This window comes from Lampetra planeri, chromosome 44 (genome assembly GCF_965212315.1).
Source record: "Lampetra planeri chromosome 44, kcLamPlan1.2.h2, whole genome shotgun sequence".
NCBI classification, from domain to species: Eukaryota; Metazoa; Chordata; class Hyperoartia; order Petromyzontiformes; family Petromyzontidae; genus Lampetra; species Lampetra planeri.
The window spans coordinates 7325436-7349968 of record NC_136150.1 but is presented as its reverse complement, the minus strand read 5'-3'; the positions used below and the strand labels follow the sequence as shown (position 1 = coordinate 7349968).

Sequence of the window (24533 nt, the reverse complement as noted above, 5' to 3'; positions counted from 1 at the left end):
GGCCGTGAATCAGCCCGGGCGCTGCTTCCCAAACGTTTTACGGCTCGCGCGTTTGAAACGCAGACTTGGGCGGTGGCGCGCTCGGTCTTGCGTGCGTGCGTGCGTGCACGCGCTTGCGCTTGTAACAGGTGGGATTTGATTGACAACGCATTAGCAAGCCGGCGTCGTTTCATTCGAATTGCCGTCCCATTTTTCCGCCCAGGTGAGCACATGAGACGTATTAAAACCAACGCGCCGCGCACGACGCGCGCGCCCTCCTGACGTGACAAGGGTCTGGCGGGGAGGACAAGGCAGTCGTAAAAAGCATTAACGGCGTGTTACGCTGCTGAACATGTACTGGGCGGAGTTGTCCTACGCTGTTCACGATGCGGTTGGCACGTTGCCTGGGGACGTTGTCAGAAAGTAATTTTTTCTGAGCCTCACACCTACGAATTGTTCGCCGCCCCCTCTGCGCGCGCACGATGGTACATTTTGCGCCCACTCACTATTTACACTTTGCGTAAGAAGATCCTGCTCGTTCGAGTTGGGGGTAACTTCTGCAGGGGCCATTTTTTTTATTTATTCTCACGATTCCACCCAGAACTATCCCTTCAGGAATCACAATTCATCTCGTGGGGCAATTGCCATGTTAAAATAACGTAGCATAACATGACTTTTTCACACTTGTGTATATTTGCAAACAAACAAAAAATAACTATACGAGCTCTCTGACGTGCTTGTTGTGCTGTTGAATCGACAGACGAAAGTGTTGTGAACTTGCTCTGCAGTGCAGTAGGTTGTTCGGCACCTCCGATTGGCTACGTGCGGTGTGAAAGAAGTTCAACATACATACGTTGGGACATCGTGCCAGACAAACGGGCGGCACAGCCAGAAGACCACACAACGGAAAAAACAAACTTACCTGGTAGTACAATCCATACGACTCTGTGGGACGTTCTTGAACATGGAGGGTTGCTTACTCCGTAAGTAGTGCAATTTTGATTAAATCGGGGACAAAAAACTGAAATCCTTTGCTTTAATTTCCTTCAGCCCAACATAGTTATAGCTCACCATTGGAACCTCATTTGCCAGTAGCAAAATATGATAATTGATTTTTTACCCTTTTATCTGGCAACAAAACTGACACCTTTTTTACAAGGAGTCTCCGGTGTGGACCAATCAATTTCAAGGACAGTGCATACATTATCAGAGTTATGTTTTTTGTTTGCATTCCAACTGCAGGTATTGTGGTCAATGCAAACATGACTCCTTGTAAAAAAGGTGTCAGTTTTGATGCCAGATTAAAGGGTAAAAAAACAATTATCATAGTTATAGCTCACAATGGGTAGGGGCGCACCCATGTCGCATAATTTCTGTTGAAATAACAGCAACGAGCAGATTTTCACTGACGACCGAATGAATGAAAATAACAAACTCTGATCGAGCAAAGCCGAAGGGGGGGGGTGCTCTGAAGCAGTGACGCACGGAGGTGGCATCAAGCCGAGAGTCAGCGGAACGTCACCAACGAACCGAGCGAGTAGCCCGGCAGCTCCTCCAGCGAGTGGAGGCCTCCCTGGGGAGCTTCCCATAAAATGCCTCCTCTCCCCTCCCGGCAAAAACAAACCTACCCGGGAGTACAATCCATACGACTCTGGGCATTGATGTTGATGAGCTGCTATGGTGAGTTTCATAGGAAGTGGTATCAGGCTTTTGTAGTTGGTTGGCTTGAGAACACTTGATGTGCTGGGGCACGGTAAGACGGACAGACGTAAATGTTCATCTCACGCCTAGCTGTAAGTAATGTCAGCTTCGTAAACGTCGTGTGGTGAGCATTGCTGATGCAGTTCATGCCAACTGCATTGGTTTATGGCAAGAAAAGCATGTTTTAGGCTGATAACCAAACTGCCCGGAATGCACCCTGTCTCATCAATATCGGAAGCTTAAGCAGGGTTGAGTCTGGATAGTGAGTGGTTGTATTCCTGATCAATGCACAAACAGGTTGTCGTGAGGCTGCTTGCACTGAACAGCATGGTGAAGTATGGTCAAATGAGCCCCATATATCGTGTGGAATGGAGAGGCCCCTTATCCAGCAGTGGATTGACAAGCCCTGTATGTGAACATTGCAAGTATAGGCTGATCCGTTTATAGATAACCCTCTCATCATTTCTGAATACTTTTAGCTCTCAACAGGTCCTTTAATATTGTGAAAGCGATGGCTTTGTATCTTACGGAGGGGAGTCTTAAACGATTTACTTAGCTTGGTGGGAAACATGTGGAGAGGCTTGGAAATGAAATGTTCCTTTCTCTATAATGTCACCATATTAGTTTAGTGGGGTATCTATCCATGGATCATCTTGTGTTAAGCCATGCTTTAACGTGTCGTAGCAGAGCGAGTGGTCCCCCTTGAGCCTGGGGATTTCATCTTGGGACCGTTGCAGGAACAGTATCTCCCATCTCTGCACTTGTTGGCAATCTCACACATGCGGCATCGTTGCAGTCTCTGCCCTCGTGACAAATTCCGGAAGCGTAACTTTTGACGCGAGGCTGCAGTCTCCCACAAAATAACCTGGCGAAAAAAGTAAGCGGTCACGTGGCTGTAGATGCGTTCCATCTTGCAGACAATACTTAGTGAAGGAGTGTAATGTTTTTTTTTATGATTTTCAAGTACGTTTTTAAAATATGTATTGAAAAAATACATGAAAAAAATATATGTTAAATTTTAAAAATGCCTCGGTATGCACGAATGTTGAACTTCTTTCGCGCTGTACGTAGCCAACCGTGCAAATCGGAGGTGCGACTCGGTTGGTTTCAGGAGCGGATCGTTCATTATTTTGGGGTGGCATACGTTGAAGGCTTGGGTTGGGGGGGAGGGGGGTGGGGGTTTGTCATCCTTGAAATGGCACACACGGCGGGTTCACCTCCGCCACGCTTGTGTGTGTGTAATTGACGTTAGACCGTGCTGCCGATTTACTGACACTGGGAAGTAACACGTCGGCGCCCCCCTCCCCCTCATGCATTGCCAGTGTTTGGCCCGCCTCGGTCGTGGAGGTGCCGAGGGAGGCTTTCACTCGGGGGCTTCATTTTCACAATTTATATTTCCGCCCCGCGAGTGGCGCTGAGATTGTGCACGCGTTGACCCATCGCGCACGCCAGTTAACTCCTCTCGTTGTCTTGTCACGGGGTCATCGAGTAAGTAAAAAAAAATGTAAGATTTAATGTTTTGACTTGTGTGTCCGACAGCGTTGCGCCTTTGCATTGCACGCATATCTCTGACCCAGAAAAGCAATGGGTTAGGCAGGGAGTGTCCCTGCCCCCCCCGCCCCCCTTTTTACCCCCCCCCCCGTCACTTCCGAACATATCGTCGTTGGGGAAGGAATGTTGCGGCCCAGCGTCGTGCGAGAAAACGCTTCCGCGCGGTGGGTTGAAAGGTTAATGCGGCATTTGACGTATTGACGGCAGTTGTCAAAGCGTTTGCAGAGTTTTCCCATTAAAGGTAAATCCAGTTTGTCTGCTTGACAGGTCCCAATAAATTCTCAGTTCTCAGCATCTTATGTCTTGCCACTTGTGCTTGACAGGGCTTTGTTATGGCTGGGAGGCAAAATCAATTGGGGAGAAAGTCTTGAGATATATATAAAAAAACAAAAAATAGCATTTTATGCGCCCCACAATCCTCCTACAATTACGCAAATAAATATGAACTTGCTTGAACTCTAGATGCAATCCGTTCGCCACACTTGGCTAATTTCCATTGTTCGTGTTGGCACATTGATTGAGCAGCTTATCCTTTGTTTTGTTGGTAGTTTTGTTTTATCATCTTGGTTGTTTTCTTTAGCTTCTAGGCAAATGTGGAAGCTGTCAACCAACGTCATCAGTGGTAATTGATCATGTTTAAATAATTAATGTGAAGCATAATTGATTTTGGAGTGCATCGAGTTTTGATGATTCATTATATTCACTCGACAGTGTAATTTTCAGTATAGTTTACAGGTAAGGTTCATGGCAAACAGTTGATACAAATATGTTTTTATCATTCTTTCAACCAGCTTTCATGAACTGCACTTAATGCATTCGAATTATAATCCACACGTGTCTCGGTGTGCCTTGAATTACAAGTAAGGTGATAATCATTCACAGTGTGGTCGAATTAAAGCAATGTAAACTTTCGTCTCAATTTACCCCTGCTTGCTTAATTAGAAGCAACATGTGTAAACTCCAAACAGATGTTGCAAGTTACGAGTTTTGCGTGCCTGTGCGCGTGCGTGCTTGGTAATGTGGGCAGCTGGCACGGCGGTTAGCGGCGGTACTGTTCTATGAACCTGGAGACAAGTTCGATTCCCACCAGTGACGGCTAACACCAGTGGCGAGTGCCATCTGAGCTGGTCCCACTTCCCCCCTTGTCTCAGTTTTAAAATGAGTACCTGGTGCAGTGTGTAAACATCTAAAAATAAAACTATTTTTTTTTATTTTACCAAGTAAGGCCCACCAAACTATACAGCTCCTTTTCACAAAAGACCTGGCCACAACTGACAGCTGAACGAAGTGGCTTATTCTCACGCGAAAACATTATTGTAGCCAAATATATTAAACGTACATTGTTTCGAAATGTGGTGGGGGAAAAAACCGAGGACCCGAAAAAAAATCCACGCAACCACGGGGAAAATGTGTCAACTCCAAATATACAGGCACCAGGGTTGGGATCAAACCCACAACCTCCTGCATACCAGGCGAGGTAGTTAACATCTCGCTACCGTAGCGCCCCAACTACGTTTGGACTGGCCAGACAAAGGTGGTTGGGCACGGAGTTGCCCTCCCCCACCCCCTATCATCACCCTCTCCCCGTGCACCTTGGCAGGCTTTAATAGGTGCTCGCTAAACAGCACTTGTCCCAAAGGTGTGTTGAGGCTATACGGGGAATCTTTGTCTTTTTTTTCTGGCCACAGTTAATCCAGATACAGTGATTGCAGTTAATCGCATTATTGGGTAGATGTGGTTTGGGTGCAATTTGCGACACCTCAGGAGGGGAAGTTTAATCATCTTCCATTGATTTTCATCGTGAAGATTGCGGTGTTTAAAAGAAATGGCTCACTGAGCCTATACTGGGTTGTGGTAACGTGTTTTTTTTTTTAAACGTATGTGCGTATAAATACACGTATGCCAATACTCTCTCTGAATTGAATCGATGAAACCCAGTGATATGTTTAGCACGTGGCCCTCAATGAAGGATCTTGGAAGTAGGGATTTATTTCGCAACTTACACATCATTTGTCTTGAGCAGCAGCAGCAACTGTAGTCCATTCGTTGCTGAATGAAGGCAATGTCATCATCAACCAGTCTATGCACTTCCGGATGAAAGCATAATCATCATTAGGCATAGTCTGTGAACTTCATGATGAAGGCATGATCATCATCAGCCACTCGATCCACTTCTGGATGTAGTTTTCAGCCACAGTCTATGCACTTCCTGATGAAGGCATAACCATTATCAGCTAGAGTCTATCTGCTGCTGTATGAAGGCATACTCACAATTAGCCACAACCTATCCACTGTTTGGTGAAGGCATAATCATCATCAGCCATGGCCTAGTCCACCCTATGATGAAGGCCTCTCTCTTACCAACACCCCCACCGCTCTTTGTCGTGCGGTGCCGCAGTCATCCCTCACAGCTGCGCGCGAACCGATATCGCTCCATCTCCTCTTCGGTGGTGACCCTCTCTGGGGTTCGCTCTCTCCCAGGGCTGCCCTTCCTGCTCCAGTCTTGCCCACCGGCCATGATCGGTTATCGTTGGCAGCGTGACTAGAACAGATGATGTCCTGTTATTCAAGTTAAGAAAATGTACCTCTTTCATTCCTGGCACTGCCTTATACAGATAGATATGGAACTAAATCAGAATCTTTATTTATACTGGGGGAATCCGATGAGGTATAGAGCTCTTTTTTTCACAGATCTCCAGTATATAGATACTAGCATAAGTACCCGGCGTTGCCCGGGTGAAAAATATATTTCTTAATAACCTTACATATATACACAGATGGGCTGCTACCCCTGCCCCCCCCCCCCCCCAGCCACGATCTCCTGGGCCGCTGTGCAGTAATATGTACGGCCTATAGTGTGGTGGGGTGTCGAGGCCTAGTACCGTGCAGAGCCTCCGGCCTCGCCTAAATTTCCCACCCGGCTGAGGCTGGGTACAGGGGCCGTTACCCCCCCCCCCCCCGCGCTACAATAATACTGTCTAATCGCTATAATTGTATTATCTACCGACCCTATAATAGTAATTGCACACATTGTGGTGGGGGGGGAGTGAAGAGGACGTGAAACTTTGAATTTACCTCAGAGTCGCGTGCTGGGTGTCGAGGCCTAGTACCGTGCAGAGCCTCCGGCCTCGCCTAGATTGCCCACCCGGCTGAGGCTGGGTACCGGGGCCGTTCCCCCCCCCCCCCCCCCGCGCTACAATAATACTGTGTAATCGCTATAATTTTATTATCTACCGACCCTATAATAGTAATTGCACAGACAAACAGACACACAGACAAACAGACACACACACAGACAGACAGACACACACAGACAGACAGACAGACGGACAGACAGACAGATTTGCGATTTTATATATATATAGATGATGGGATTCTTTGTTGTAAAAGTTCCTTTTTCAGAGTAGAGAGAACTAAAATATTGAACAACTTAATTATTCAACATATTGTGCGTTGTGGTGCCTTAATAACTGTGAAGTTGACAAATGAGAGCACTGCTAAATTCATATATTAACATCTTTTTTTGGGGTGGGATTGATTTCATGTGTGCTTGTGCACGCCACTGCCAGTTCAATTCCCTTAATATTTTATGTGATCTTTATACAAGTTTTTGGCTCTTATTTATATACTTTTTCTCTTGTATCAAACCTTTGGGAATCTGAGTCTCTTATACGTTTGAAATCACATCTTAAAAGTTACCTGTTTGCACAGGCTTTGTTTAAAACAAAAAAAATGTATGCAAAGCGCTTTGAGGCCTTCTGGGATTTGTGCGATCGAAAACTGAGGAAATCACTTATGATCATTACGATTTATTATTCATGTATGTCGGTTGAAAAGCATACACGTGCACCTGCATGTGACGCTGCTGTGGTGTAATGAAAACAGTAGAATTGCGATCCAGATGGTTCGATTCGATCTCCCAGCGCTGTGGTTGAAACAACGCTGCAAGTTCATTCAATCTCGCCCACCCTGGCCGCCACCTCTGTCCATCCAGCGGTTTAAACGGGTTACACCACGGTTAAAGATGTTCACCGCATCGCGCACTTTAAAATTAACTTCTGTAGCCGTCTGTAATGCTCTTCCTTCCGATATTAGGAAGCCACTGGAGCTATGCACTTTTAAATCATCTACATTGACGAACTTATTTATTTCGAACTACTTTGTGTGTTTAGTTTGTTGTCCCGCTCCCCCGCCTCACCTCCAATTAGCGCGGTTGGCTACGTATGGTACCAAAGGAGTTCAACATATGTACGTTAAATTTTGATTTAAAGCTTCCGTGACTGCAGGGATTCATATTCTTGGTTCTTTCGGTAAAGTCACGTAGAAGGGAAATGATAAAATAATAAAAATATAAAACAATAAAATTCTCACGACGTTTCGATTGCAACACAAGCAATCATCATCAGGTGCAAAAATCACAGCAAGAAAATTTGAAAAAAGTAGCGTTTTTTTCTTCACGTCAGCACCACGGACAGCGACTTGGCAGTTGTTCAGATGGACGAGTCCATCGATGTTCTTTACCGAAAGAACCAAGAACATACGTACGTTAGTCAATCGGTAGGTCACGTGTGGTGACGGTAAAGTTGTGGGTACTCTCACCCCTTCCAAGTCGTCTTGCAAGCGTCGAGTAGTAGGTGAAACAAATGCCCTCTATAGTGGCTCTGTGGGGGCTCGCTCTAGTGAAGTACCATCTGTTAGCAGTGGCGTGAGCAAGGTCTTGCAGGACTGCACCCCTCACCTTGTTTTGACCGTACATCATTCTTGTTTGTACGAACGTTGAACTTATTTTGCAGCCAATCGGAGGTGCAGGGGAAGGACAACAAACTAGATACAAAAACGCAGCAGTTCTAAACAAATGAGCTTTCAATCTTGATGATTTCAAAGTGCATAGCTTCAGTGGCTTCATGCACACGCAAGCCGGCGAGCACATTGCTTGCCTATTTACAATAATTACTTGCAAGTTCTGCTTGCCGTCTGGGCGGTAAGAGATATTGGTGGGGGGATACATTGCACCGAGACACAATTTTGCTTGGAAGTTTTGCCTTGTTAACTTCATTTATTGCTCTTTAGAGCTCTGAGGACCCATATATATATCTAATTCGACTGTAAGATACATTCTCGTGAATAGAGGCGGCCACAAAACCACAATTGGATGGAATTGCTGTGGTGATCTAATATTTGCTGCCGGCTTTTTTTTTTGCGTGTGCACGGCTCCTCATTGTCCCGGTGGTTTTTACGGCCATCGTATTAACTCGTAACTTAGGGAGAGGGGGAGAATGACCGTTGTTTTGTTTGCGCACAAGTACACAGCATTGCGCGTTGCCGTATCGTATAGCAATTGTAAAAATAATGAAATGCGTGTGTATGTACAGCCTATTATATTATTGGTTCTTTCGGTAAAGTCACATAGAAGGGAAATAATACAATAATAAACATAAAACTATTAAATTCTCACGACGTTTCGATTGCAACACAAGCAATCATCATCAGGTGTGAAAACCACAGCAAGAAAATGTATTGTTTTATTATGTTTTATTTTTATTATTTTATTATTTCCCTTCTACGTGACTTTACCGAAAGAACCAAGAATATGAATCCCTGCAGTCACGAAAGCTTTAAATCGACAAATATGTACAGCCTCTTTGCCAATCCACTGCTGGATGAAGGCCACCCCACGCCATGTCCGTCACGGGAGTTGTTTGACCATACTTCACCATGGTGGTCAGTGCGTGTTGGATATCACTTGTCCACTCGTATATGCTGTTGTGGCTGACTCAAGTTAGCGGCTTCATACGCAGTGCGCTAACCGCTGCGCCACCGTTCCCCTGTCGTGTTACATAACGATAACAATAATGAAAAGTCCTGCCTTTTTCTCGATGAGTAGTGGGTCACACTCGGAATCTGCTTATGCGTTGAGAGTGCGTTCATTACTTAGGAAAGCCGGTCTCTTGACACACTCCCACGGTAGGCTCGCTGTCATTCACACAAAGTAAAGCTGTTTTTTGTCTATTTAGCATTTGAACTTAACTTCACTAGCACACAACTGGGACAAGTCGGTTTAATTTTCAACCCCTGCCTTGATCATGCTCATTGTACGCGCAGCCGAGAAGTGAACATGAATTTCACCTGTGCTTACGTGATAGGGGCAGCCTCTAAGATAGCATGCACGCTCCATATTTAATGTCAATTCGTGGAAAACCATCGATAATTGATTGCTGCTATATTGACTACGCGGTGTATGAGCTTCCTGGAAAGCATGTGATTTATTGCACTCTGGGATAACCTCGTAAAAGATGTATACATACACACGATATGCGTGTAAGCAGAACGCAATTGTCTTAGCATCTTATTGGCGTTTCCATAAGCCCAGGTGGCCAGGTGGCCAGGTGGCACAGAGGTCAAAACCCTGAACCAGCGCCGTGGAATTTCAATTTAAAGCTTTTGTGACTCCAGGGATTCATCTTCTTGGTTCTTTCAGTAAAGTCATCACGTAGAAGGGAAATAATAAAATAATAAAAATAAACCAATAAAATAATTCTCACGACGTTTCGGCCACAACGCAAGCAGCCGTCTGCTTGCGTTGTGGCCGAAACGGCTGCTTGCGTTGTGGCCGAAACGTCGTGAGAATTGTATTTCATAATGTTTTATTTTTATTATTTTATTATTTCCCTTCTTTACCGAAAGAACCAAGAAGACAGCGTCGTGGAGTTTACCCGGGTGGGTTCAAATCCGGTCAGTCACCCGTGATTAAACTGAATCGATGGTCTATGTTAATAATGAATCAACGGTCTCATCCCCAGTAACCAACGACTGCACTTCAATTTGTTGAAATACAGCTTTAAAAAAAAACCGAAGAACATTTATCTGCAGCAGGCAACGTGGGGAAAAATGCAGCCCCATTCCCCTGCCCCCGAGTCTGTTGATTAAAATGTCGCTTGGAGGGGTTCTTGGAAGTAGTTCTGAGGATATCTCTTCCACGGATCATTCTCTAAGATGCGGGGTGGAGAGGCACTGCTGAGTGGGACATGTCATTGCACGGCATGGTGCCAATGTCACAGTTCGAAAACGGAAATCCAAAAATATCTTTTTATATTTAAAAGAGGGTTTTGTATCTGCATTAGTTTTGAACATGATACAAATGAGCAGAGTAGTGATTACTTAATTGGTTACGTCCCAGTATTATTTAACACCTTGCCTTAACTCATTCAATCCCGTGCTTATTAAAGCAAGCTTAGCTTTTGAGAAATATTCATTGACGCAATAAAGTAAATGTAGAGGGGAGTTTAAATAATGCGTGTGCTTAATTTATCCCTGGCTTTTTCGCGAGGAATATTAATCCTGACTGCTATAGCACCATATATACGCTGTGAATCGTACAATGGATTTCCATAGTTGCACATCTCATTCTCTAGCTGTAGAGATAATTAATAGCAAATGGTCACATTTAAGTAAATAGCACTGAAACGCTGTTAATTTGTACACATTTAAGATAAAAGTATTAATATTTTTATTTAATGAATTGAAGATACAAAAAACACCCATCATTGTTTGATTGCGTTAATATATTTTGTGCATTGCTATGAAATGTGGTAATTGGGCCACATTGTTCCTGATTTCGGTTTGAATTGCCTTCGATTTATATTTAACGTAGCCATTCCAGGGTCACTGGCAAAGTCCTTGCCAGTGACCCTGTAACGTTGATTAGATGTTAACTACCTCGCCTGATATGCAGGAGAACGTGGGTTCAATCCCAACCCTGATGCCATTATATTTGGAGTTTGCATTTCTCCCCGTGGTCGTGTGGATTTTTCTCTGGGTCCTCCGGTTTTCCCCTCCACATTTAGAATCAACACGCCTTCAGTGTATTTGGCTGCTTTAAATGTCCACGTGATAAGCCACTTTGTTGAGCTATCATTTGTGATAGCCAGGTTGCTTCCGAAAAAAGAGCTACATAGCTCAGTATGGCCTTACCTTATAAAATAAAAAAAATCGTTTAGTTTAAAAATAGTTTTAGCATCCCCGCTGGGCACAGCGATTGTGCAAGTGAGCGAGGCGGATCCGACCCAGGCAGGTGGCGCTTGTGCCCCCCCCACCCCCCTTGGAAGCGTTCGGCACACACGTGCGCTTCCTGATAGCCACTCGGTGTGTCCACCGCGCCAGCTGCTCCTCGTCAACGCGCATGAACCATCACACAAACTCCAGTCATCCGCGGAGCAATCGGTGGCTTTTGTCTAGCCATCGAACAAAGACGGCCAACGCATCGCGCGGTTTCAGATGTGCTTCTGCGGCCGTCTGGAACGCTCTTGCTTCCGATATTAGGAAGCCAATTTGAGCTATGCACTTTTAAATCATCTAGGTTGACAAATTCGTTTCTTTAGGACTGCTTTAGTTTGGTGTTCTTCCCCTGCACCACCAATTAGCACGGTTGGCTACGTACAGTGTGAAATAAGTTCAACATTCATACATACATACACAACATTTATACACAACATTTATACACGACATTTATACACGACATTCAACGGGGCCGCCCGACACCTGTGCCGAGGGCTCCACCATTTTTATTTTGCGGGATTTTAGGACGTTCGGGGGGGAGGGGGGGGGGAAACGTCTCCGTTGTTACAAAAATACAGGGTGCTTAAAATGAATGGACCCAATTTCAAAGCAGTATATTTCACGATGGCAACATGTTACAATTACACGAAAAATTACGAACGGTTTAATGAGTTATCAGGTTTTACTAACCATTTTATAAATGCTCTATGTGCCCTCCACCTGCTGTACGGACAATATCGAGACGATAGTTGAATTCGTCCCAAACGCCTCTCTTCTCACGTTTTCCTCTGAGGTGCGTGGTCGCCCTGTGCTCTTCCCCTTACATAAACAGCCTGTTTTCTCAAATTGTTGGCACCAGCGACGAATGCTCTTTGACATTGGCGGATCAATGCCAAAACGCCGTTGAAATGCACGCTGCACCGCAATTACGGATTAAGTCTTGCTGAACTGCAGAACGCAAACCGCCTCGTGTTGCGGGGGTCACCATCTCGCGAATGATTGAGGCTAGGGGCTGTTTGTGTGCTGGGAGAGGCATCGAGCGGTCATCATTTGAAACTCTATGCCCCGCCCTCTCTATGCCCCGCCCTCTCTATGCCCCGCCCTCTCTATACCCCGCCCTTTCAAGTAGTAAGAGTTTCATTCGTGGGCGGTTCGTGGTTGCAGAGATATAGCGATTTCAAATCGGGTCCATCTTTTTAAAACACCCTGTAGTCGCCCGAAAACGTATCTCGAGCGAGGAGGGCAACAACAATAAAGCCGGCAAATGTTTTTGTTATCTGAAAGCAAAAGATGGTTACGGACATTGAAAGCATCTGCTACCGGTGAATCGCCCCCCCCTTGTCGTGCGTTGCACACGAGTGAGAGGTCGACAAGACGACATTCCTTTGGGGTTGTTCCGTGCTCGCTGTGACCTGCGTTTGACTGGCGATATTCAACACTCGTTTCCACCCCCCCCCCCTCTTCCCCTCCGCCAATGGCCCTTGTCGAGGGAAATATTTCATCCCCGGGTCTTGTCCAAGTCGCCACTTGGCATTCGTCGTCGCGAGCCTTCGCCTCTTCCGCAGAGGCGGCGGCCGCGTTTCTTCCGAATTCTGCGTCGTGAAAAATGACCCCAAGAAATATCTCGTTAATTGTTCGAATTTCTCTTTGTGTTTATTCATTTTATTTATTTCTCATCCTCCTCTTCTTCCTTATCCTCCCATTATTCTCTTGTTTATGAGCTTCCGCCGCTGTTTATGCATCCCCGAAGCACCAAGCGGCAGATTATTAAACTTGGAAAACACGAGTGCAGCTTCCTGTTTTCGATGGATGTGCCTGAAAAATCCCCATTGGTCTGTTAAATAATTCAAGAAGATAACAATATGTGAGGAGGGTGGTGGCGGGGGGGTGTTCAGATGTGAGGCGTGGGGTTCCCCTAAATCAGCTCCCTCTGACTTTCATTGTGCGCATTCCTTTGCATTTATTTACACTTCGTTTTATACGTTCATTTATTTATCCTTGCAGTGAGCCTTTCTCTCGCGCGTATAAATCTGTCCGAGTATCTAATTTTCTGTTTATCAGTCGGTTTATACAAAGAAAAAGATCCCCCCTGTTGGGACAAGCGCTGTTAGCGAGCACCATGCCCGACCGCCTCCCTAGTGGCGATGTTTACATATCGCATCAGGTACTCATTTGAGGATGAGTCGACCTAGGGGAGGCCCAGGACCGGTTCAGATAATCGTTACTGGTATTGGTAGCGCAATGCGCTAACCGCTAGACTACCACCCCCCAGAGTATGCATATATAGTATATGCACACGCACACACCAAGGCCGTAATTGTAATATATATTGGGGGGGACACATCCCCCCCAATATTCAAATATGATCATAATGTCCCCCCCAATATATTGCTATAAAAAATAATTTCTATGCTATGTAAATACAAACAACAATTTGATAAACCTTGGCCACAATATCTGGACTTGTCTTCATATAAATCAATGCTTAGATTTGTGTTTATATGATTGTGGTTATGGTTGTTCTTTATTAATCCCTAATCTCTGCCATTACATACAATGAAACAAGAAATGGTAAAAAAGTAAAAACAGAGCAATGTAATACAATACACTATTAGACATTTTTGTAAAAAAAAAAGAACATCCCATGTGTTCGTGAATTTTGTAATATTTTAGGCAGGAAATGAGTTTTCAAATTAAAAAAAAATTCTGGGTCGGGACCCCCAGACACCCTGGAAGATTTGGTCCCCCCCCAATGTTGACTCCATGGCTACGGCCTTGCCACACACAGCACCTTGCACGTGTGTGCGGTGTGCGTGGTGTGAACTAGCTAGCACAAGCGCGTGCAGTGGTAACACCGAATTTAAATTGAGTGGGGCGCAATAGTAAGCGCTTTGTGCACTACGAACCCAGCGATCTAACATCAGTGGCGAGTGACATCTCGTCCCTCTCCTGTGCACTGACAATGTGTTGAAGCATCGTCAAACAACGCCCGTCACTGGAATGCACGTGGAGTTTTTTTTCATCTGGCAGTAGATTGACATAGTGCTCATACATACACAGTATGAACGTATTAAAGTCACACTTTATTGTCGTTACTTGTGGAGAAAGTTGTTAAATGAGTCACGTTGAGGGTCTGTTAATTTTTTTTTATCAAACACTCTGTACTTTTTCTTCTTGGTTCTTTCGGTAAAGTCACGTGAGAATTGTTTTATTATGTTTTATTTTTATTATTGTATTACTTCCCTTCTACGTGACTACCGAAAGAACCAAGAAGATGAATCCCTGCAGTCACGAAAGCTTTAAATCGAACCTCTGTACTTTATTTGTATAAATTAGATAAATGTATGTTTTGTTACCATGCGATGTGTCAACCTCATTAATGGAAGATATTTATTTTCTTTGCTGTAAAAAAAATGGCTTTCCTTCAAAAGTGTAACACATTTAACAAGTTGCATTAATGCACCTGTGAGAATGCAATTATGTGGTGCTGAACAACATTTAAATAATGACCTTTTTTATTTGCCATCACGTCAAGCCTCATTAAAATGTTAAGACCTTAAATGTTGCGTGTGAAATAATGTCGGCGAAAGAGCCACAAGTAAATTTCGTCTAATTGGCAATTACATTTGTTTTTCCCATCGTCCATCGCTAATTGTTACGTTTTATGGATGATTAATATCTACTCTCTGACGATTGACATCTACATCTGAAGAACGCAATCTTTACTCTTTGTTTGTTTCGGTAAAGTCACGGAGGTAAAAAATGAAAACAACAAAATGTAGTTTTCATTTTGTATTTCATTTTTTACCTACGTGACTTTACCGAAAAAAAAACAAAGAGTATGGATCCTTGCAGTCACGAAAACATCAAATCTAGAACGCAATCTTTATCAACAATATACTGTTTGAAATAAATCGTAAACGTCACAGTAGTGTAGTGAAGGTGAAGGTCCAGCCCTGCAATGTCTTTCTCATGCCACTGCTGCCAGAAGGGCATCCCCCTTACAGGGAACTCGTGCATCCTGGCCAGACATCTTGAAGCGACCTGTCGATCGACTCGCTGCCGTGTGCCCATTCACAGTGTTGGGCCAAACAGAGGATTTCAACTGCTGTGCCTGGACACAAATCCATCTGACCTCTGGAGTTCAAGCCCCATGTGCTAACCAATTACACCACGCACAGCAGCATCCCGTGACGTACTCCAGTATGGCAATACTCCCGTCGTGTTGAATGGCCAATCACTTTTTACGAGAAAAATAATCGCGTGTAAACCCCCTCCACCCCGATCCCTTCCGGCAATACGAACTAAGGCGCCGTATGAACGGGCCCCGAATGACAAAAGGAGGCTTTTCCAAGCGGTTTCGTTACGCGGTGGTGGTGGGGGGGGATATTCCTTTATGAAAACATCGTCGCTCACTTAAAGCAATGGTCAGCAGAGCCGTGCACCGCAGGGCGCGCCAGGTCTTGTGATGAAACACCCATTCAATGTAATTGGAGTCGCAGCGGTTTTGCCGTTTGTATGCGCGCACGCGCACACGCACTCGCTCGCCGGCCAGCGCGCTCGCACGCACGCACACAAACAACAATTTTGCTGAGAGTTTCAGCGCGGCGCTGATTAAATGTGGCTGCCCGCCCCCCCCCCCCCCCCCAAGGAGAAAGCACGGTTCATTTCGGATGCCTTGTCCCGCCAGAACGAAATGCACCTTTGATATTGCTTTATCCTTGCTGGACATAAATTATTTTATAACTTGAGCTCCCCCCCCCCTCCCTGTAGATAACCCACGCTTTATATAGGCCTTCAATTTGGAGTTTACAGGCGACCGGCCAGCCTGTGGTGGCTCGGTGGAAAAAACCGCAAAGCTCTGGAGGCTTTTCCAATTTCCTCATTTGAAATCCGGCGCAGAATGCTCGCCAGTGTCGTGAAGGAAGGGAGTGAAAGTTAACCGTTACATGAATCTCACGTCGCCTTTGACGTGGCATACTCCAATTAGGACGGTTATCCTATGTATGGTGCGAAAGAAGTTCAACATACATATGCACATGTATACTCTTTATTTTCAAGTTGTGAGATGCGTCTCTCTGTTGAATTCGAAATGTGAATGTTAGTCCCGGGTTCTTTGGGGTTTGCTCTTCAAAATCTCCCACGAGAGCACTTTTTCTTGCACGTGATTTGCATTCAAACGCGGAGCTTCAAAATAGGTCTGCTTCCAAGAGATTTGATGAATTTTTATGATTCGGGAGTCGTTATCCGGTTCGGTAATTGGTTGTTTTTTTTGTGTTTGTGTCTCGGTTTTGCCATCTGGCTCGTTCTCCTCTGCTGCCCCGCGAGCTATGGAAGCCAATCCTCCACCCCAGCCGTCCGTGCTGTGGAATCCCCGCCCCTATTTTAGTTTCATTATCAAGGCCTTCCACTTCCGCCTGCCATTCACCGTCACCTTTCTTAGTTATACAGAGTGGCCAAAAAGTCACGTCACGTAGAGTTATTCCATATATTTTAACAAATTACTTAGTGGTTATTTCATTTATTTTAACAAATGTTCAAACTGACTTTTATCCACATGAATGCATGAATTATCTTTTGAAATTAATGTAGGACTTCTTTTTTCTCTCGGAAGATTACAGGTAATGTTTAGTATACAAACTCGTTAATCTTTCGTAAAATTTTAATCGTTTTTAAATGTCATCTGAAAAGCAGGAAAAAATTGTTAAATTAATAATAGATAAAATATTAACTCAAAGAATAAACAATTAAAATGGTTTAATGCCAGTTGCCGAGGATGTGGCAGCTTTTGTGATTGTTTGGAATAGGTGCACGTGAGTTTTATGGCATTCTCAGACGGTGCTGCTGTTGAAGACATGGTACATTGTCAACAGATTTCTGTGTAAACGCTTGCAGAGATTTATGAATACAGTTTTATAGAATTCTTTATAAGATAGACAGGGGCCTATCGAAAACTTGGTGAGATCCCACTGAAATGGCAAGTCACTTTATTTTTTAAAGGGACATTTAAAAAAAAAATGATATACTGTGCATTACAAAAAAAAATCATCGCGTATTTTCTCAAGTGCCTTCATTTAATTTGTTTGGGGGTTTTCACATCTCATGTGGCTTTGAGTAGGTTTTCAAATTGCTTACCGAGATTTCCACTCTACATTTCAGTGGGTTTTTTTGGCCTCGGACCCACACAGACGCACATGTTGTGGGTTGGAGGCTTGACAGGCTCCGAAGCCTTATCGTCGCCAGCCACACGCACACACACACACGCATGCTGCGCTTGCACACTCGTTAGAAACCAAACCCGAGCCGTTCTTATTGGCACAACCTGGCACGGTTAATTTCTTGTCTTCAAGTTTTCAACCCCGTGGTCTTGGCTCTTCCCGTCTATTCCCCTAGCCCCCTCGCCCAGGGTAGGGGAAAGTGACATTTCTTTCAACTTCAACGTAAACCAATTTTTCATGCGACATCTCTGCTCTACGTCTGCGATATTTTTGGGCGTGTTGTTTTTGTTCAATAAATAAGTTGAGTGTGCGACCCCGAAGCTTAACTACACGGGAGATTCCATTGCCGGCCAACACCCCGCTGCTTGGACCCCGCAGGGTTGCCGTGGGAACCCGCGAAGAGTCCTCTGGATCGGGTCACGAACCAGGCAGGTGTCCGGATGTTCAGTGGTCATGGGAACGTGGCAAACACATTCCTGCGGAGGGAGCTGGTAGGAACGTTGGGTTCCTCGGTCGATGGCCAGGGTCAACGGCGGCGTGGTGTATTCCGCAAATATGCCCGACTGTGAGGGCAGGCACAAGCCGGCGTGAATAGGTTAAACGTCGAGTTTTATAAGGGCACCACGGGGTGACTAGCCCCTCCCCACCCAGCCCCACCCCTCCCACCCTCCCCACCCAGCCCCTCCCTACCCTCCCCTCTCCACCCAGCCCCACCCCTCCCATTTTTGGATGCACGACGGACGGACACAATAATCCCCTGTGGGCTGGTGGAACCAAGTGGTTCCTACCAGTAAAAGAGTAAACCCTGGGAGAAGGCAGCAGAGTCTTGAGGATTGTAGTTTTCGAGTTCGAGATTAAGTTGTTGAAACCTGGCGAGAGTTCTCAACCACAATAGTCTCATTTGCCGAGAGCAGCGAAATCTCACCTCCCTTGCCGTCTGCGGAATATTAGTGGCAACTGCTAAGGCTGGAAGTTGCGTTTATCAATTCAAGTTTCATTGCTTATCCGGGTGGGTGGCAATTGACGGGACCAGGTTAGTCGCATTTGCAAGAGTGACTTCGGTCAACAAAACGACATTCGCAACAAATGCAGTACGGCAATGAAGAAATCAGGGCAGGGGGGGGGGGGAAACAACTCTGTCAAATGGGAAATCGAAAATATTGCACAAACATAAATCAGTGTTAAATAATGCATTCCCTGTTGCATTAGTCTGCTCAGGCGGATTAATTTTTGACTGATCATAGAACAGTTAAGTTACAGGGCCATTACACAAATATAGGGTGACTATTATACGAATATGTATACAGACAAGGATTCTGTTCACTCACAAGGAGAAGGCTTCACTGTGACGCTTCATCACATGTGGCATGTAGAAAACACACGCAGCGCACATGTATCACACAAGTAACACACATGTAGCAAACATGTATCGCACATGTATCACACATGTAGCACACATGTACCCCCCCCCATGAATGCGTGTACATTTACGTACGCATAGAAAACAAAAGACATCCTGCCACTTTGTTTATAAAAAAAAAAATTGTGGGGTGGGGGTGGGGTTTGCAGGTGCACAAATGAAGTGCACCACGGTGGGTTGATATCGGTGTTGAGACGTTCGTCTCGTTCAGTTTCCCCTGCCATCATTCCAGACGAAAAAGAGGCTTTTGAGAAATCTGTCTTGTGGGCGGAAGTCCTTGACATGCACTCTACCAAGGCGTGGGTGAAGATACCCTTTGATGAGCCAACGAGAAGACGACTCCCCGACACGATCGCCGTCAGCGTTGTTTCTTGAGGGAAGGATAGGTTAAAAAAAAAACTGTTTTAAATAAAACTTATCGATCGCCGTTATTAACGGAGATGTTTGGTCGGAAAGGAGCCACTCGTGATTATTCACGAGGAAACCGCACCGATCGTGTCCGGGAGAGGTAAATTGCGTGATTGATGGCTCGAGCGTAAACCGCGCGTTTACCGTATCGGACGCTCGCCTCTTGTCGTCCCTGTGTAGTGCCCGAGTAATTTATTGTCGGGAGGAGGTTTTTGTGTGTGTGTGAGAGTGAGAGAGAAAACCCCAGCTGACCAATAAACGCAGATACAAGAAATCGGTCGACTTGTCGAGCCTTGGTTGGGATATATGGCGGCTGAGCGTTAGTTAAATGGAAGCTTACTCTGAGGTTTTTTCGGTAAAGTCACGTAGGTAAAATAATAATAAAATAATAATAAATGAAAATAACTAAATTAAATCACGACGTTTCGGAAGCAACACAAGTCTCCGTCTTCAGGTGGGACCGTCACAGCCAAATTTAGTGTATCAAGTGAAGAGGAATCCAAGAGACAAGATCTTAAATACTGGTTCAGGGGAGGGGGGAGTAGCTTATCTAAATGTGGCAGTCAGGGACTGGGAGGGTGGGCGGGGCTAGAAGGGGAAGGTGGGCGGGGCTAGAAGGGGAGGGGGCGGGGCTAGAAGGGAAGGTGGGCGGGGCTAGAAGGGGGATGTGGGCGGGGGTAGAAGGGGGAGGTGGGCGGGGTTAGAAGGGAAGATTCAAGTGAACCACCTCCACAGGGATTACGGCCGATAGTATTTAAGATCTTGTCTCTTGGATTTCTCTTCACTTGATACAGTTAATTTAGCTGTGACGGTCCCACCTCAAGACGGAGACTTGTGTTGCCTCCGAAACGTCGTGATTTAATTTAGTTATTTTTCTTTTTTATTATTATTATTGTGACTTTAACGAAAAAACCTAAGAGTATGAATCCTTGCAGTCACGAAAGCTTCAAATCCAGAATAAATTGAAGCTCCTTTATTATAAAAAAAAACGAACTAACGTACAATCTAAATTGTACAAAACAAGATAATGTTAAAACAATGCGTGTGTTATCAACGCAAGGAGCCTGGTAATTAAAAGAAAACTAACAACGGACGACATTGCATGTTTTGTTTTTCACGGCTCCCAAATTCTTTCACGGGAAGCTGCATTCCATGAAGCGAACTCTGCCGCCATTGCCACGAGCAATAAAGGCAAAGACAAAGATTCCCCTTTAATACCTTAACACTTTGTTGGGGCAAGTGCCGTTAGCGAGCACCCTATCAAGGCCGAAACGGCACACGAATGGGGCCGCCTTTGTCTCCCCAGTGGCAACAACAACACGCGCAACTCCGTTCCACCCTGCCTGATGTTTCATGTGCGCTCGGGATCAAGTTTTGGATTTCATTTTTCAAATGTTGGAATTTGGGGTTTTTAGGACCCAAATTAAGATTTTATTCGTATTTGTATTTCTGTATTTAAATGTATAACATTTTAATATCTTCCATTCACTTAATTAATCTCTTTAAACTAAAATGGGTATTAATTCTTGATATTTAGTTTTGTGTTTAATAATTTAAGAAAGTGACTTTGCACGGCACTTTTGGCAGCAAAAATGCGGAGTAACATGACATAATTTGAAAACAACAAAAATGTGAACGTCCGAAATTTCATATCTAGGCCTAATTTTCCGACAATTTTTACGTAAATAATAATGTATTAATTTAAGCGTTTATTTGCACCACTTGATGGCACTTTTGGTGGGAAACACGTACGATTGACTTTACGGAAGTGACATTTCCCGTGACATCACATTTTCAGATCAATCCCAAGACGACACCGGTGACAACTTTTTTGCATCATCCGAAATTTCCTATCCAGTTCCCACGTTTTAGGTTAATGAAAATTTTCAGAAAATAACGAAAATCGTGGGAACGCGACCATTATGCGCTCGTGTCTGTGTGTGTGTGTGTGCGTGTCTCACAGGAACCAACGTTCACGAAGCCAAGAAGATTCTGGCGGACAGCGGGCTGCCGATCATGGCCGCCAATGATTTGGACGATGCTGCTCGCAAAGCTGTCGCGTGCGTCGCTTAATTTGTGGGGGTACTTCTGTGTGTGTGTGTCCCCCCACCCCGTCTCCCCTTCCCCACAACTTCTTCCCCACAACTTCTTCCCCTCGGGAGCCCAGGAAATCTTCTTGATAATCTTCAACTTCGGCCAGAGAGATGCAGCCGTCCTATTCCAGCCTTCACTCTCACTGACGATGATGAGGGAGCGTCTCGGATCTTAGGTGGAAGTCCGTGAGCAAATAAATGTATGCATGCATGTGGCAGCAATGTTAATGTACATCTTTAAGCGGCCAAATTACGGCAATGAGAAGACTGCTTCTAATGAGAAGACTGCTTCTCAATAAATGTACGTGAATGTAAGCGGCCGGAGAAATGAATGAAGGTCGATACTTCGTGCCGCTGAGCCAGTTTGCACAATTTTTGATCGTTTGATTACCCCGAGGCTTCCAAATAATTGTGCATGTGAAATGACCAAAGTGCAATGTCTGATGCTGAGAGAAAAATAAATACCGTTGATTATAATCAGCACAAGTAGTCTTAGTGCGGTGGTGATGTCGTCCAAATACCGAACTGTATTAAACTACCTGAATATCGGATTTAATTAATATCACTCAGCATTGCTACAAACTTCCATTTTTACCAGGTCCCCATTGCAGAAAGGTTACCACACATCTCCATGAGCTGTCGCCTGGTTATATAAAGGACTGTAGCTCGAAGTTTATTTCTATGATAGAAAAGTTTCAGCTTACTTTTGAAGTGACTTGTGTGTAACCTTTGAAAGGCGAAGCAAGCAATCACGAGACCGGCAGGCGGTCCCAACACTTAACTTGCACTAAAAAAACTAGCGAGAGCCGTCGTGATTTGCACGTGCGAATCTCTGATCCGTCTCTCTGCTTTTACGTTTCGTCGCTTAAGCGTTTGTCAAAACACAGGGCTTCCAGTGTGTCTAGCCATTATTGCGAGCCGTCGTCATTGCGGTAAGGAGGAGGGCGTGAAAGGTGCAGGCTTGGATTTTCTTGCTTTTACCCCATTGTTGGTGGAAGTGCCTTCATGCGACAACGCTCTTAGCGAGAGCCATTCTAAGAGGGTCTGTAGGGAAAGGTGCGAGAGGGAGTACCCCAAATGTTACTGCACCAGACATGACCTCTGAACTGTGGTGGAGCTATTTTATGTTCCTGGGATGGACAGGGGCAGTGGGATTTAAGAAGCATTGGAACGATGCAGAGAAAATAAAACAACAATGTACGTACGATGATATTCTGTACTATGAAAACTGCATTTTTTAAATGTGTTTGTAGAAAGCAATGCACTGTGGTTAACACGCAAAAAAAACCTGACGTTAAGTGTTGCACGTGAGGGCCCAAAAGGAAGCTGATATAATGACGTTAAAAAAAGAGTTCTTCGTATGCTACGTTCAAGGTCACTCGGCAGTTTGGATATAATTTTACATTTAAATTGGCATGCATTAGACTCGCTCTGCGGGGCACACATTACAGCGCTAACATGTTGATTGATGCCTGTGTTTATTTTAGAGCTGTTGAATGATGTCTAATTGAAAGCCAGTTGCCTGTAAAGATCTGTAAGGCAATAAATAGTCGGTAACATTGCGGCTTATTGGCTGTTTAACGTCACGTTTTATTTGTAAATGCATCAAGTTAAAATATTGGACAGCTTGCTCTCTGAGCACAATGTTGATTGCCTTAACAGGACCAAAACTTTAACTCTAATCTCTAATACATTGCAAAATTAATTTTACGATTACTGAAGCCTCGGCAATGTTGTGAAGGTGGTTATTGCGTCATCAGGGCTGGGCAAGAGGCTCCTGGCCGCGGCCAGAGACACTTTTAGATGTTCCAGCAGTGTGGTCGCCATTACTCCTCGTTTCGTTGTTTTCATTCGTGATGAATGAGTTAACTTGATGAATGCAATTGCTCTTCATAAAAAAAAACTTGTCCTCCAAAAGTGCCTTTTTTTATGTGTCGCTTGCACGTGCAAAGGGGAAATAAATGTAATTTGTGTGTTTTTTTTCTGGACTATATATCATACACAGAACGTTTTGCGTCCTTTAATAAATTACAAATTGCTTGCCATTAATCTGGAATGTAATGGTCTGCTAATGATTTTTTTCTCTCTAAGGAAATTGTGAACAATCTACGGCTAACTCTTCACGTGGGCAACTGTGGGGTAATCTTGAGAGTAAGAATGTTGCTCATTCCTTTTGATCCGAGTCCCATCGCACCACCTTGCTCATTTCACGGCGTATCATTCCCATGCTGCCTTCTGAATACAGATGTCAGAAATGCCTTTACGTTTGGTGGAACAAGTGTTTATTTCGCAAGTCCCATAAAGAGATGTAATATATGCACGCCCCTCTGCAACCCCAGAAATGAAATGTAAAACTGTGCTCATTATTACCTAGCATTCCATTAGCACTGTGTACAAATTTGAATAATTATCATGGAACTGAAAATGTAAAAAAATTGGACTGAAAGATCCGTTGGGATGCACGCGTTTCCAGCAGAGGGAATTCTGGACTTGAAAAGAAAGTCTTTAAATTAGCCACTGTGGGTGTGTTTCAATTGCTCTGTTACAGTGTAACACGGTGTCCTGCTAGTGTGAGCCACGACGATGATGATGGTGCTGTTGGTGTTGTAGCTGGATTCGAACTCTTGATATATGAGACTCGTGCCCATGTTTCATGAAAGGTGCGACCCAAATAGCCACGCTCTCTGGCAAACCTTGAACACATGCCCAGGTAGGGGATGCTTGTGTCTTTTTAAACAGAAGGATTTTAATGTGATTCTTATATCTTTTCGTCATCGTCTGACTGTTGAATTAGCGCGTGGTAAATCGTTTAGTGTCGGAAGGTTGCGTAGTTTGGGAGCCAGCGTGTGAGCTGGCTTGTTGATGCATTATTACAATGAACGAACATTTGCATCACAATCTTGAGAAATGTGTGCCATTGTTAAGGCTTTAATATGTAGTTTTAATGCAATTGAATGAATTTCCACAGCTTTTAATCATTCTAAAAATTGTAATGCTTTATTCAGTGTCAAAAGATTATAGTGTTTGCTTAACAAATGGCTCGCGTTGTATATGTATGCGCTCTTCCATGAAACACGCATTATTTTTACAATGTGAAACGTCGTAATC

The 24533-nt window shown here is 44.6% G+C and overlaps 1 protein-coding gene across 1 annotated transcript in view; it reads left to right on the top strand.

Moving 5' to 3' along the window:
- SUCLG2 (succinate-CoA ligase GDP-forming subunit beta) overlaps positions 1-23481 on the top strand; it is a 133959-nt gene extending 110478 nt beyond the window's left edge. Inside the window, exon 11 of the mRNA XM_078614550.1 lies at positions 21296-23481. Within this exon, the coding sequence (XP_078470676.1) occupies positions 21296-21405 (110 nt within the window). The 3' untranslated portion in view covers positions 21406-23481. The remainder of the gene's footprint in view (positions 1-21295) is intronic.
- Positions 23482-24533: the final 1052 nt, after the last annotated feature.